The 12,892-nt window shown below is 42.8% G+C and overlaps 2 protein-coding genes across 2 annotated transcripts in view; both read right to left on the reverse strand.

Annotated features, from left to right (window-relative positions):
* Window positions 1-289: 289 nt before the first annotated feature.
* Window positions 290-12,892, reverse strand: part of DTD1 (D-aminoacyl-tRNA deacylase 1) — a 162,715-nt gene continuing 150,112 nt past the window's right edge. Inside the window, exon 6 of the mRNA XM_017512665.2 lies at window positions 290-831. The gene's annotated coding sequence lies outside the window, so the exon portion shown is untranslated. The remainder of the gene's footprint in view (window positions 832-12,892) is intronic.
* LOC108292052 (elongator complex protein 6-like) lies at window positions 6,475-7,965 on the reverse strand. Its single transcript, XM_037732865.1, has one exon. It carries the CDS (start codon window positions 7,836-7,838, stop codon window positions 7,122-7,124), a length of 717 nt encoding a protein of 238 aa, XP_037588793.1. The 5' UTR covers window positions 7,839-7,965; the 3' UTR covers window positions 6,475-7,121.

Here is a 12,892-nt window from a genome sequence, read left to right on the forward strand (position 1 = left end):
CTTGGTCTCAGTCACAACAGTGTGGCCATTCTGAAACTGGATACCCATTCAACCCACACTCCCTTTTCCTGACATCTCATTTCCAAGTATAATGTCATCAATTGTAAACTGGATAGACAGGTTCCCACCTGGACTCAGGAGCCTGTGTGGGCCAGTCAGAGAAGGCCTCCTGCAAGAGGGTTATTTGAAAAGAAGTGTAGCTATACACAGAGAGAGGTCAGACACATTGCATTTCTATGGACATCATCATTATGCAGAAACACAGCAGAATTTGTTTGATAATAAACAGTGGTTTGTTGAGATTTAGGATTTTATTATTTTTAGAAAAAAGAGAAAATTTACAAGATGCAAAGGTCTCACACAATACATTAGCATTGATGATTGCTCTCTTGACATCTCAACACGGACCCTGACTTATGAATCAGCAGTAGAAAGAACATGGACAGTGTGAGTGTGTTGGAGAGCCCCCTGCCATGGACACGCAGAATACACCACGGTGGACTTGATGACAAGTGATGCTGGGCCAGCCTGTTCCAAAAACAAGCCAAGATGTGGCAGAAACCAACAAAGCCTTTTTGCGAGGGAGGCACGTGGCCTTCTACCACGTGTACCCCCACCCCCCAACCCACCAGCAGTGCCCTCTGCCTCATTTTACCACAGCAACAACAGAAAATGGTAAAACGGTCCTTTGGTGTTTTTTGCAGAGCTATTCAGGTTACCAACTTCTTATTTCTGTCTTCCTCTTCATGTTTCAGTTCCAAATTCTTAAAGCAGCGTAGGTGCTTAGCATCTTGAATTTTTCAGGATCCAGTTCTGCCCATTGATAACACACTAAAAAGGCCAAAGAGAAGACATTTTAATAAAAAGGATTCCAATGTTTGCCTTCAGATTCTTTTAGCATAGGCAAATAAGAGTAACAAAACAGCTGAATATATGCTTTCAAGCTCATACAGTGACACCAGCATCAGTGTATTACTTCACTGAAAAACCTGTCATGCTGCCATGTATAGACGCAAATACCTTCTCCCCAAAGAGTCTCCTGTTCATTACAACTCCATTCTTAGAGCAAAAGGCACCAAGCCAAATATCTGAACATACTTCCAAATGGCTTCTGCATCAAAGAGAAGTTACCTGAAAACACAACATATCCTAATTTGTGATATTCACCTAAGGCAGGGCTTAGAGGAAAATTCACAGCATTGAATGCTTTTCTTAGAAAAGAAAAATGTTATCAAATCAATAATCTAGGTTTCTACCTTAAGAAATTAAAGAATAAAAGCAAAGTAACCCAAAACAAGCAGAAGGAAGAGAATAATAGGGAGCAGAAACTGATGAAATTTCAAACAGAAAAAGGCAAGAGAGAAAAAACATAAAAAGATCAATAAAATAGGTAAGTCTCTGGCCAGACTTACTCAGAAAATAGAGAAGACACAAATTATCAATATCAGAAATCAAACAGGCAACATCACTACAGACATTACAGACATTAAAAAGATAAAAAGAATATATCATGAGCAACTTCATGCTCACAAATTAGACAAAATAGATGAAATGGACACATTCCTTGAAAACAGACATAAAAGCTTCATTTCCAAATCCTTTAACAATGAGGGAGGTAGAGGGATGGGGAGCTTAAGGAAGGGCAGGGACAGGGAATAAACTAAATGCTAGTCTTGGGATATTTTAAATACTACTCAAAGGATGCTTGGCTCTTTGATACAAATGTCCATGTCTCAGGTTTCCTTTTGTAATTCTGAAGCTTTAACAAAAACCAGCTAATATTGCCAAGATCTGTGACATGCCATTTGTCATCCGAATGTTAAATCTAAAGCCTAAAAGGTCAGTTTCTATTCCCCCAGATCTGGATTCTAATTGGATGGACCTCAGTAAAAGCAAGAGAGCCGGTATGCCATGGCAGTGCCACCTCCATGGATGTGCTTCCTGATATGCTCAGTGCAGGCCACCTTCCTAAGAAAGGGTCGTATCACAAGCAGATGCTTCCATAGACTAGCAGCCCTCACTGCTCTGCCCAGCTGAATAGTGAAGTCCCTGTGCACACATGAGAAAGACAAGCTGACAGCTAGCCCATGCTCTGCGGCTCTGCCACCATATAAAGGATTGAAATTATCGCCAAGTCTACCCTCCTACTCCCAAACCCACCTGTAAGAGTCCTGCACACCTTCCTAAGAGCTTTCTAAAAGACCACCAGCAGGTGGAGAACAGACAACATCATTCCTGGGGACCATATTACTTTCAGTTTTTAGTTAATAGAAACAACCCATTTGTTCTCATACTGTATTGATCATGTTAACCCAAATTAAGGACCTGGAGACTATTCATACTTCTTTCTCTACCTTCAATACCAATAACTGAAATTCTGGAATTGTTCCCCACACTGATCTTTGAGAAACTCTAACTTCTTGGCACAGATTAAAATCTTTGTTTTTGAACTTAAGATGAGCTTTGGGATCCTGGTTGAATGTATTTTTCTTTTATATTTACTTCAATTAAATATTTTATAATATTTTACATTTTTAAGGCACTGAGATAATAAATTTAGCCTTCAGATGTTTGATGTGCAGATAAAAATTATAAAGCTTACAGTATAAGAATGACCTAGAAAAATGTTCAAGATATTCTGTTAAATGATAAAAAGCAGGTGATGCTGTATCTATACAGTACGTCTCCAACTTTGTAAAATTAGAGAAATAGATGTAGAATTATCTGTTTAGAAAAACTATTCCAAAGCACTATGCTAATAATAATTATCATAGAATGATACAATGGCAGGTGATTTTTATTTTCTTCTTCAGATAGTTTGGCATTTTTTATATTTTCTATGAATGAACATTAACTTTGTAATAAAAACGGCTTCAAAAGAAATTTTATATGAGGAAGATGATTTAGGAATTTCTATTCCCAACTAGAGAAACATAGAACTGGAAGGGATCCTGAGAGGTTTTGGCCAATGGGCTCTCAAAGTTTTTAGGTAAACTTCCTAGGCAAAGGAACTTAATAAATCATCTAACCTGAAGGACTAACCATTAGGTATGCCTTTAGAACTAACTGTACTACTACCAGGAACACTAATGGGCAGGCCTAATCATAAAATCAATGTTAGTATCATCAGTGATTTGCAAACTGCATGCAGGAGATTTTTAGCCAGCAGTGGACACTGTCCCAGCTGAAAGCCACTGCCCACCACAGTACATGCATTGGCCAATAGACGTTGCTCTCTATTTCCAGTCTCGCTTCCTAAAAATGTCTCTTCCTATTTTCTTGAACTATAGAATAACCCAAGAGCCAGGTTGCTGGCCACTAACCAAGAGTAGTGGAGACCATGCAGCTCACACAGCTGGAAGCCTGAATGAGGAAGGTGGGAGTGAGCTATCTGTGAGGTCCATCTGTCAAATTAGAAGCTCTGAGCAGAAGTCCTGTCCAAACTGAACACGTGGTTCTCCAGAAAAGGGTGGTCCATTGAGGCTTGAAATTCAGAAACCATGGATAAGGGGTAATATGCCTCCCTCTAAGAGGTATTTAAGGGATGATGTCTATTTCCAAATGCACGGTGTCACATGAGCTACTGAAGACAGACATGACCGAGGATCTGGGGACACCTGACAGGCAGTAGTAAGAGGTGCCTGGTAACTTAGCACCACAATTTCATAGTCTTATGAAAGAAGCTAGGGGAACCACCAGTATCCTCCACCTGTTGAAGTTGTTCCCTTTTACGGCCATCAGCCACAAGGGACAGTGAGGAACATCTCCAGTGAGGCCAGCCCAGGACCAGAAGAAATGAGTCTCTTCAAAGCCCATGTAAACACTGAATCCCTCAAAGACGCTGACTTCCAGCTGACCTGCTTCTGGCTTCAGACCATTTAAGCAACCACAGGATGCAAGTTCTAGACGTAGAACACACACATGCCACAGACCTGTTCTCCAAATCACTGCTAAAACAACCAAGATTTTTTTTTTTAACCTATTTATTTCAGGTCTTAGCTGGTAATCACATTGGAATTCATTTACCTAGAAAAGGAAGGCTGTTCTATGGAAAAACATGAGAGCTGCTGGGAAGTTATCAATGCAGGCTTCACTCTGACCTTCTAGCACTATTAGACTCCAGCAAGCTCCCACCACTGAACTGTCAATGCAGAGAATCTCTTCCTTTGCTTGAGAGCTGATGGTCCTGACTTCACAGATGAGAAGATAAAAAGAATTATTTTCTAATTATGAATGAAAAGCTTAATGCAATGCAATAAAACAAGCATGGAAAAAAAACTGATATTACCTGAAAGCAGTAGGAACGAAATCTGATAGCAATTTGCTTTTATTTTTTGGCTTTAACTTACTCTCCAGTCTATAATTTCTCATGTATATTGTTCATATTTATATATAAAAATGTCAGTCTTTTTTTTTTTTTTTTTTTTTTTTGTTTTTTTAGTTTTTTCTTTTTTTTTTCAGGTTTTTTTTTTTTTTTTTTTTGAGACAGAGTCTTACTCTGTTGCCCAGGCTGGAGTGCAGTGGTGCCAATCTCAGTTCACCACAACCTCCACCTCCTGGGTTCAAGTGATTCTCCTGTCTCAGCCTCTTGAGTAGCTGGGACTACAGGCACCCACCACCACATCCAGCTAATTTTTGTATTTTTAGTAGAGATGGGGTTTTGCCATGTTGGCCATGGCTGGTCTTGAACTCCTGACCTTAGGTGACCTGCCCACTTTGGCCTCCCAAAGTACTGGGATTACAAGCATGAGCCACTGCACCCAGCCAATGTCAGTCTTATAGAAATTAAAGTGGTTCAGATGATAGTATCAAAATCATAACTTGATCCCTGTAAGTTGGTGCTGTTTAGTTGAATTTTCTGCAATGATAGAATAACAGCCACTAGCTGTACATAGCTAGTGAGCACTTGAAATATGGCTACTATGACTGAGAAAGTGAATTTTAAATTTTATTTAATTTTGTTTGTTTGTTTGTTTGTTTTAACAAGACAGACAACTCCAGTTTATCAGCAGAGGGCAACTGATTAGGGAACTTACGAACAGAAGCATGGTCAGCAATAAGTCAGGTAGATCTCCGCAACATTATTCCCCAGACCCAGAGCTAATATACCATAGGAAAAGGGGTGTGTGCTCTATAGAGACAACGAAAGGCAACCCTCCAGAACAGGCCAGAAAGAGTTGCGCAGTAACATCAAGGTTGCTTTAACCTAAAGGCAGGATATATTGTGAGTACATGTTCTTGCATTAAAGACAATAAACAAACAAGGAATCAGGAGGCATTCACAGGACTGGGGTCAATCTGAGGTCAACGTGGCAGATTAGCATCCAAGATGGAGTCACTTTTGTCATCACACAAGTGTTTGTGTAGAGCTGTTTTCATTTCTTTTCTTTTTTTGAGATGGAGTCTCACTCTGTCACCCAGGCTGGAGTATAGTGGCACCATTTCGGCTCACTGCAACCTCTGCCTCCCGGGTTCAAGTGATTCTCCTGCCTTAGCCTCCCAAACAGCTGGGATTACAGGCGTGTGCCACCACACCTCGCTAGTTTTTTGTCTTTTCAGTACAGACGGGGTTTCACCATGTTAGCCAGGCTGGTCTCGATCTTCTGACCTTGTGATTTGTCCACCTCAGCCTCCCAAATTGCTGGGATTACAGGTGTGGGCCGCCGTGGCCGGTCCATGTTTTCATTTCTTTTGGGTAGATAGCTATGAATTGAATGGTTGAGTCATATAGTAAACCTTTATTTATTTTACTTATTTTAAAACAGGGTCTTCCTCTGTCACACAGTCTGGAGTGCAGTGGTGCAATGTCAACTCACAGCAACTTCAGCCTCCTGGGTTCAAGTGATTCTCATGCCTTAGCCTCCTGAATAGCTGGGATTACAGATGCGTGCCAACACACCCAGCTAATTTTCTGCATTTTTAGAGATGGGGTTTCACCCTGTTGGCCAGGGTGTTGTCTCCAACTCCTGGTCTCAAGTGAGCCACCAACCTCGGCCTCCCAAAGTGCTGGGATTACAGGCTTGAGTCACTGCGCCCAGCCTAGCTTCAACATTTTGAGAAATATCAAATTATTTTCCAAAGTGGCTGCACCATTTACATCCCCACTAGCAACGTATGAGGGTTCCAATTTCCTCACATCCTTGCCGGTACTTGTTACTGTCAGTCTTTTTGATATAGCCATTTTAGTGGCTATGTAGTGGTATCTCGTTGTGGTTTTTTTTTTCTTTTCTTTCCTTGCTGCCGTGTAAAGAATTTTTTTTTTTTTTTTTTTGAGATGGAGTCTTGCTCTGTCATTCAGGCTACCAGGCTACAGTGCAGTGGCACAATCTCAGCTCACCACAGCTTCCACCTCCTGGGTTGAAGCAATTCTTCTGCCACAGCCTCCAGAGTAGCTGGGACTACAGGCGTGTGCCACCATACCCGGCTATTTTTGTATTTTTAGTAGAGATGGGGTTTCACCATATTGGTCAGGCTGGTCTCAAACTACTGACTTCAGGTGACCTGCCTGCCTCAGCTCTATATCACTGTAAACTGGCTCCACCATTCTGAAGAACAGCCTGCTAATGTGCCAGGGCCAGTTCATGCTGTAATTCAGTAACAGAGTCTAAAATGTAATCACCCCTCCCTTCTCACAGGCCCCTTCGCTGGTTTATTTACAGCACTTATCATGGTCTAAGTTAAATATGTCACTTGTCAATTCTGTTAATTGCCTGTCTTCTCCTCCAGAACTTAAGTTCTACGAGCTCTGCCAGTGACCTGGTTTGCCAGGTTCTAAAAAAAACAAGTACTTGTCCTCACCCTCAAAAGGGAGAGTATATAACATTTATAACAGCATAATTGATAACAGTAAAAACCAGAACCTACATGCCCAGAGGATAACTAAACAAACTAGAATATAATGATGGCATAAAATGCTGAACAACTATTAAACATAAAATATTTGAGGAGAGTCTGAGGTGGGAGGATCTCCTGAGTCCAGGAGTTTAAGACTACCCTGGGCAGCAAAGCGACACCTGCCTCTACAAAAAAAAATTTTTAATTAGCCGGATGTGGTGGTGGGCACCTGTAGTACCAGCTACTCAGGATGCTGAGGTGGGAGGATCACTTGGAATTCAGGTGAGCTAAGAAGTGCCACATTGCACTCCAGCCTGGGCAATAGAGAGAATCTGCCCATGCACATCCCTGCAGAAGCCAGTGGCCAGGCCCTCAGCCCGCAGGATCAGGTGGCTCTGATGACTGAGGCCATTCAGCAGGATGTCATTCTCCTCATCCTCCACATCTCCACTGTCGTGCACAAGGACCACCACATTTCCCTTTAGTTCCCAGCACACGGTGGCTCTGCAGTAGTGAATAAAGTCCAGCACAGCCACCGCCCCCAGGCCCAGGCTCAGGAGCACACTGAGGTCGTCCACCAGCAGCACCGGGTAGGTCCACCCAGCCTCTCCACTGTCTACTGGCTTCAGGGCCTCCCGTACAAACTCAAACAATGGTTTCAAGTTCCCAGCATTGGCCTCCCTGAGAAACTGCAGGGGGTGCGGCTTCTCTTGAGGCTGGAAGAAGACGTCCACTGCAGACTTGAGTCCCTCGAGGAACACAAGCTGCCCACGCTCCCGCGCCATGGTCAGGTTGACACCCAGCTTCTGTCCCACGATATTGTAGTGGCTGAAGGACTGGATGAGTGCCACAAAGCAGACTTTACAATTAGCTTTGAGGTAGAAGGAGAGAAAGTGGTGTACAAGGAAACTGCCATCTGTCTTGGCATCACAGAGTAGAGTCAGTTTCCCCTGCTCCACCCTGTCCGGGGTGGTGTTGAGCAGGTTATTAAGTTCCGGGAACATTCCGAGCTCCTGGGACTAGCGCTCTGGAGGAGAACTCAGGGTGCTGCAGAGACAACGGAGGCTGGAGAGCAACAGGAACCGACTAGCACGGCTCGCGCGGAGGAGTGCGCATGCCATTTTATTTAATTTTAATTTACAACTAAATATCCACATGCAGCTAGTACCTACTGTATTAGATGGCACACTCTATTTGTAAGCCTAGCTCTGCACCTTAGTAAGAGACAGAATCACTAATCATGGCCAGTTTCTTACCAATTTATTTTCTAATAAGGTAATGGATATGGAAGCTTGGGCACGGTGAAAATCCAGCTCCACTGCTGGTAAAGTAACATAATATGCCTATTCTGCATCAGTGAGGAAGCAAACCAATCTCATGAATAACAAAAAACCAGAATGGCACTTAAGGTTTGGGAAAAAATAACCTCCAGGTAAGAAGAGGAAGAATGGGGCAGACAAAAATATTTTAAGAGATATTACTTAAAATTTCCAAAATGTATTGGAAGGCATACATTTACAGATTCAAGGTCAGTAGACCCAAAAAGATCCTCAGAATGAGATTCAGCTATGACACAGATATTGGAATTACCAGACAGGCAACTTTTTTAAACTATGATTAATATGTTAAGAGTGCTAATGAAAAAGGTAAACAATATGCAAGAACAGATAGGTAATGTATGCAGAGAGATGGAAACTCCAAGAAAGAAACAAAAGGAAATAATAAATCAGAAACACTGTAACAGAAATGAAGAATGCCTCTGATGGGCTCATGAATAAACTGGACACAGTCAAGGAAGAATCAGTGAACTTGAAGATAGGTCATTACAAACTTTCCCAACCAAAAAACAAAGAGAAAAAGAATGGGAAAAAAAGAACAGACTATCCAAGACTGTAGAGCTATTACAAAAGATGTAACACACACACACACACACACACACATATATATACACATATATATGTAACATTTATAGATATAAATAAAAAACATATATATGATATATACATATATATATATATTTGGAATGCCAAAAGGAGAAGAGAGAACAGAGAGGAAATTATGAAAGGAGCTAGAGGTATTGAAGTATTAATGGCCAAGAACTTTCCAAACTTAATAACAGACATCAAATCACAGATCCAAGAAGCTCAGAAAACACCAAGCAAGAACCACACCAAATTATGTCATATCCAAACTGCAAAAAAACAAAAGTTTCTGAAGAAGCTGGGGTCTGGGGGCAAGATAAGGAAAGCCCACCTTACCTACAGAGCAATAAGAATGAAAATTACAGGGGACTTTTCATAAGAAACTGCAAACAAGGAGAGAGAGGAATAAAAATTTAAATATTTCCTTCCTCTCTCTCATGCCTTGGAAACTCAAAGCTGCTCCTCTAGGGCTATGAGACTCCTAGGGCTCTTTGTTTTTAAAAAAGGCAAATTAAAAAAAAACAAAAAACAAAAAACTACCAGTCTAGAAGTCTATACCAGCAAAATTATCCTTCAAAAACAAAGGAAAGGCCAGGCATGGTGGCTCATTCCTATAATCCCAGCACTGTGGGAGGCTGAGGTGTGTGGATCACTTGAGGTCAGCAGCATAAAAGCAGCCTCACCAACATGTTGAAACCCCGTCTCTACAAAAAATACAAAACTTAGCCAGGCATGGTGATCCACGCCTTTAATCTCAGCTACTCAGGAGGCTGAGGCATGAGAATTGCTTGAACCCAGGAGGCAGAGGTTGCAGTGAGTAGAGATTGCATACTGCACTCCAGCCTGGGTGACAGAATAAGGCTCCATCTCAAAAAAAAAAAAAAAAAAAAAAAAAAAAAAAAAAAAAAAAAAAAAAAAAAAAAAAAATATATAAAAAAAAAAAAAAAAAAAAAAAAAAAGGCTATTTAACGTAATGATAGTGACAATGTATTGGATGATAATCACATATGTAAAGTAAAATGAATGACAGCAATGTCGCTGGGAATATGTTGTTATAAGGTGCCTGTTACAGGTGAAGCAGGAAGTGTCATTTGAAGGTGGACTTAGACTAGTTAAAAATGTATATTGTAAACTCCAGAGCAACCACTAAAAAAAATTGTTTTAAGTTAAAAATAAATAAATAAATAAAAACACTACCCCCGAGACACAGCTAGTTTTATACCGTGAAATATCAGCACATGGACTTGAGAATGTGGTACAAATGTTGATACAGAGAAGCAAAGATAATGAGAAGAGTCCTACCTTATATGGTGAAAAGAACAGTGAAAAGGGACTGAATACCCTTTCAGCAGAAAATACACGCACACACACACACACACACACATACACACACACACACACACACACAAAGACACACACACACACTCGGCTACTCTAGCTCATGAGGAAGAAGTGTGCTCAGCTGGGACACATCTTGCTATTCAGACAAAGGTCACATTGAAAAAGCCAACAGATGGCAGCTTCCAAAACACTTTCCTTGTTTGGTTTCAAGTGTGTTGCCATTTGAGGACAGAAATGTCGGGTGCTGGTCAGGAACATGCTCCTCTCACACCCTAACTGCAGCAGCTAAGTCGAGAGGCGATACTTGACCCTGCAATCAAATCAGAAACCACATTCTTTTAGTGAGAGGTGGCCCTAGTGCCTTTAGCGGTGGCCAGAAAGGGAGAAATAATAGAGCTCCATCCTCACAGAAAATCTCGAATCCACCCAGCAAGGTGAGAGAGCCTGAAGAATTGAGACAGAGGACAAAAACACAGTTAATTTTAGTAGTTTAATGTCCACTTGGTAAAATAAGAAGCAACATTTGCAATGTGATAGAGAAACGTCAACACCCTGGGAATGTCCTCTGAACCATGAAGGGTTTGAATCATTTTCAAAGAAAAATATGCCCAAGATCATGCAGCTTCTCTTTCCATTTTCTTTTGCCTTTTCTTTCTCTCCCATGCCTTGGAAGCTCAAAGTGGCTCCCCCTAGGGCCTGCCAGATTCCCTAGGACTCTTCCCGTTTTTAAAAAAAGCAAATGAAAAGTGCTCCCCACTTCATAGTGAGGAGGCTGCTGTTGTTCTGGGGAACAAAACAAATGCCAGGGTCACCTTCTATCTGTTACTATTTAAGTCACCTCTCATAGATATCTGAATATTTGGCGCTGATTTTGTGGCCTACTGGAATCACAAATTTCATCAGCAACGACAACAACAAAAAAACCAAATATATCATTGGAATACCAGTTGTCGCTTGGTTCTGGTCCTGATTAGGGTCTTCAAGTCCAGAAACATGGCTAAATTCTTGGAAGCAGGAGCACCCAGCCCCGCTCTGGTCCTCGGCTAGTTGTGGGTGGCTCCAAAGGACTCCTCCCTGCCTGGATATCTGTCCATGCCTGGTACTGTCACTCCTGACTCTGATATAAAGAAGTACAACTGGAAGCCTATGGTAAACCATCAATAAATGGCTTTTCTTGTGCGCTCTGTCCAAAATCCAGACGGTACCATATACATTGGTATAAACAAAACATGGCTTCTGTCTTTTCATGGGCAAATCTAAACTTGTTCATGAGCCTCCATGCGCTGAGTAGCAGCAGGGGGGTTCCTGAGCACACAGAAGTTCCATCTAACTTTGGTGTCAACAGCACTCAGGGTCGTCAGAGTCCTCTGTGGCAGGGTGGCCAGTGTGGCTCGGCACCTGGGCCCTGGCACGGCACCACTGAGGTAAAGCAGGCTACTTGAAGTTTGGTGTCTCTTGCTCAGGGACCCAGGGCCCTCTCTGGCTGACCTGGCCTCATCTCAGTTCTCACCAGCACGTCTCACTCAGTCTCAGGTCTTATTAATGATAGACCCCTGCAAGTCTCATCCAGGAGGCCAGATGGTGGTCACAGCTGAGATCTGGAGGGTCTCTAGACTTCTGCAATCACCTTCTAATGCTGCCTATCTGCTTCCAGTCTCACTTCTCAAGGCTGCTAGAGTGCTCTTTTTAAACTTTGTATTTGATGATGTCACTTGTACACTTAAAACCTTTAAAATCCAAGTTCCTCAGGGTTGCATACCAGACCCTATACAATCTAGACCTCCTATTTCTCTAATTTCAGAGATGTCCCCTGCCCTCCCATGACACTTGGCACTCAATGTTCCTGCCATTCTGCAATTCCTCCATTCCCAAACACTCCTGCCCTTGTCCTCCAGCCCCCAGAGAGCATTTGCACTGCTCTTCTCTCGGCTTAGGTAGCCCTCCCCTGCCCCTGCCCCTCATCTTCCTCCCCACTGCCACCTGTCCTTCCAGGTCTGGTTCCAAGCCTCTGAGGGGCCTCCCTTGACCTCCCATCTCTACCCCACACCTGTTCACACTCCTGCAGCATGCACTGTGCTGCCGCGTAACTGTTCCTATGCTTCTCCCTGAGCCTGTAACCTCCCTGTGACAGGTCCTGGGTCACAGGACCTCAAATCTGCACCCAGTATTTGGTCCAGTGCCTGGAAAAATAAACAGATTCCCTGAGGGGAGGAACTAGTGCCATCGGACGGTGGCATCACATTTTCAAGGTCTCTGATATTCAGGTAGGGAGGTGGACTCTGTGCTATAGTGAGCCACAGTGACAAGAATAAAATGTCATTTTAGGAAAAGTAAACTGGCAGAGCCACACGGGGCATTGTGAAGGATGGTGGAATACGAGGCAGGTGGCAATGAGAGGAAGCCGCTGAGATGGCAGTGCCCTTCGCTGGAGTGGCTGAGAGCAGGAAGGGAGATGGGGGAGCATGGGCAGACTCCGTGCATCTGTGTCGGGATTCCGCATCCACAAGTGCTCTGCACAGGCAATCAGAGCAGCAGCTGCGGACTAGCACAGGCACCTAGGGAAGGCGGCACACACAGGTTCTACCCCCAGGTGAGCACCCCAGGCCTGTGGATACACCATCCTCCTGCGTCTCAATGAATAAACTACAAATTTATTTGTTAACTGATATGATTTGGCTGTGTCCCCACCCAAATCTCATCTTGAATTGTAGCTCCTATCATTCCCACATGGGAACACATACATGGGAATTATGGGAGCTACAATTCAAAATGAGGGTCCAGGTGGGAAGTAACTG

The sequence above is a fragment of the Cebus imitator genome, unplaced genomic scaffold (assembly GCF_001604975.1).
Source record: "Cebus imitator isolate Cc_AM_T3 unplaced genomic scaffold, Cebus_imitator-1.0 Scaffold475, whole genome shotgun sequence".
NCBI lineage: Eukaryota > Metazoa > Chordata > Mammalia > Primates > Cebidae > Cebus > Cebus imitator.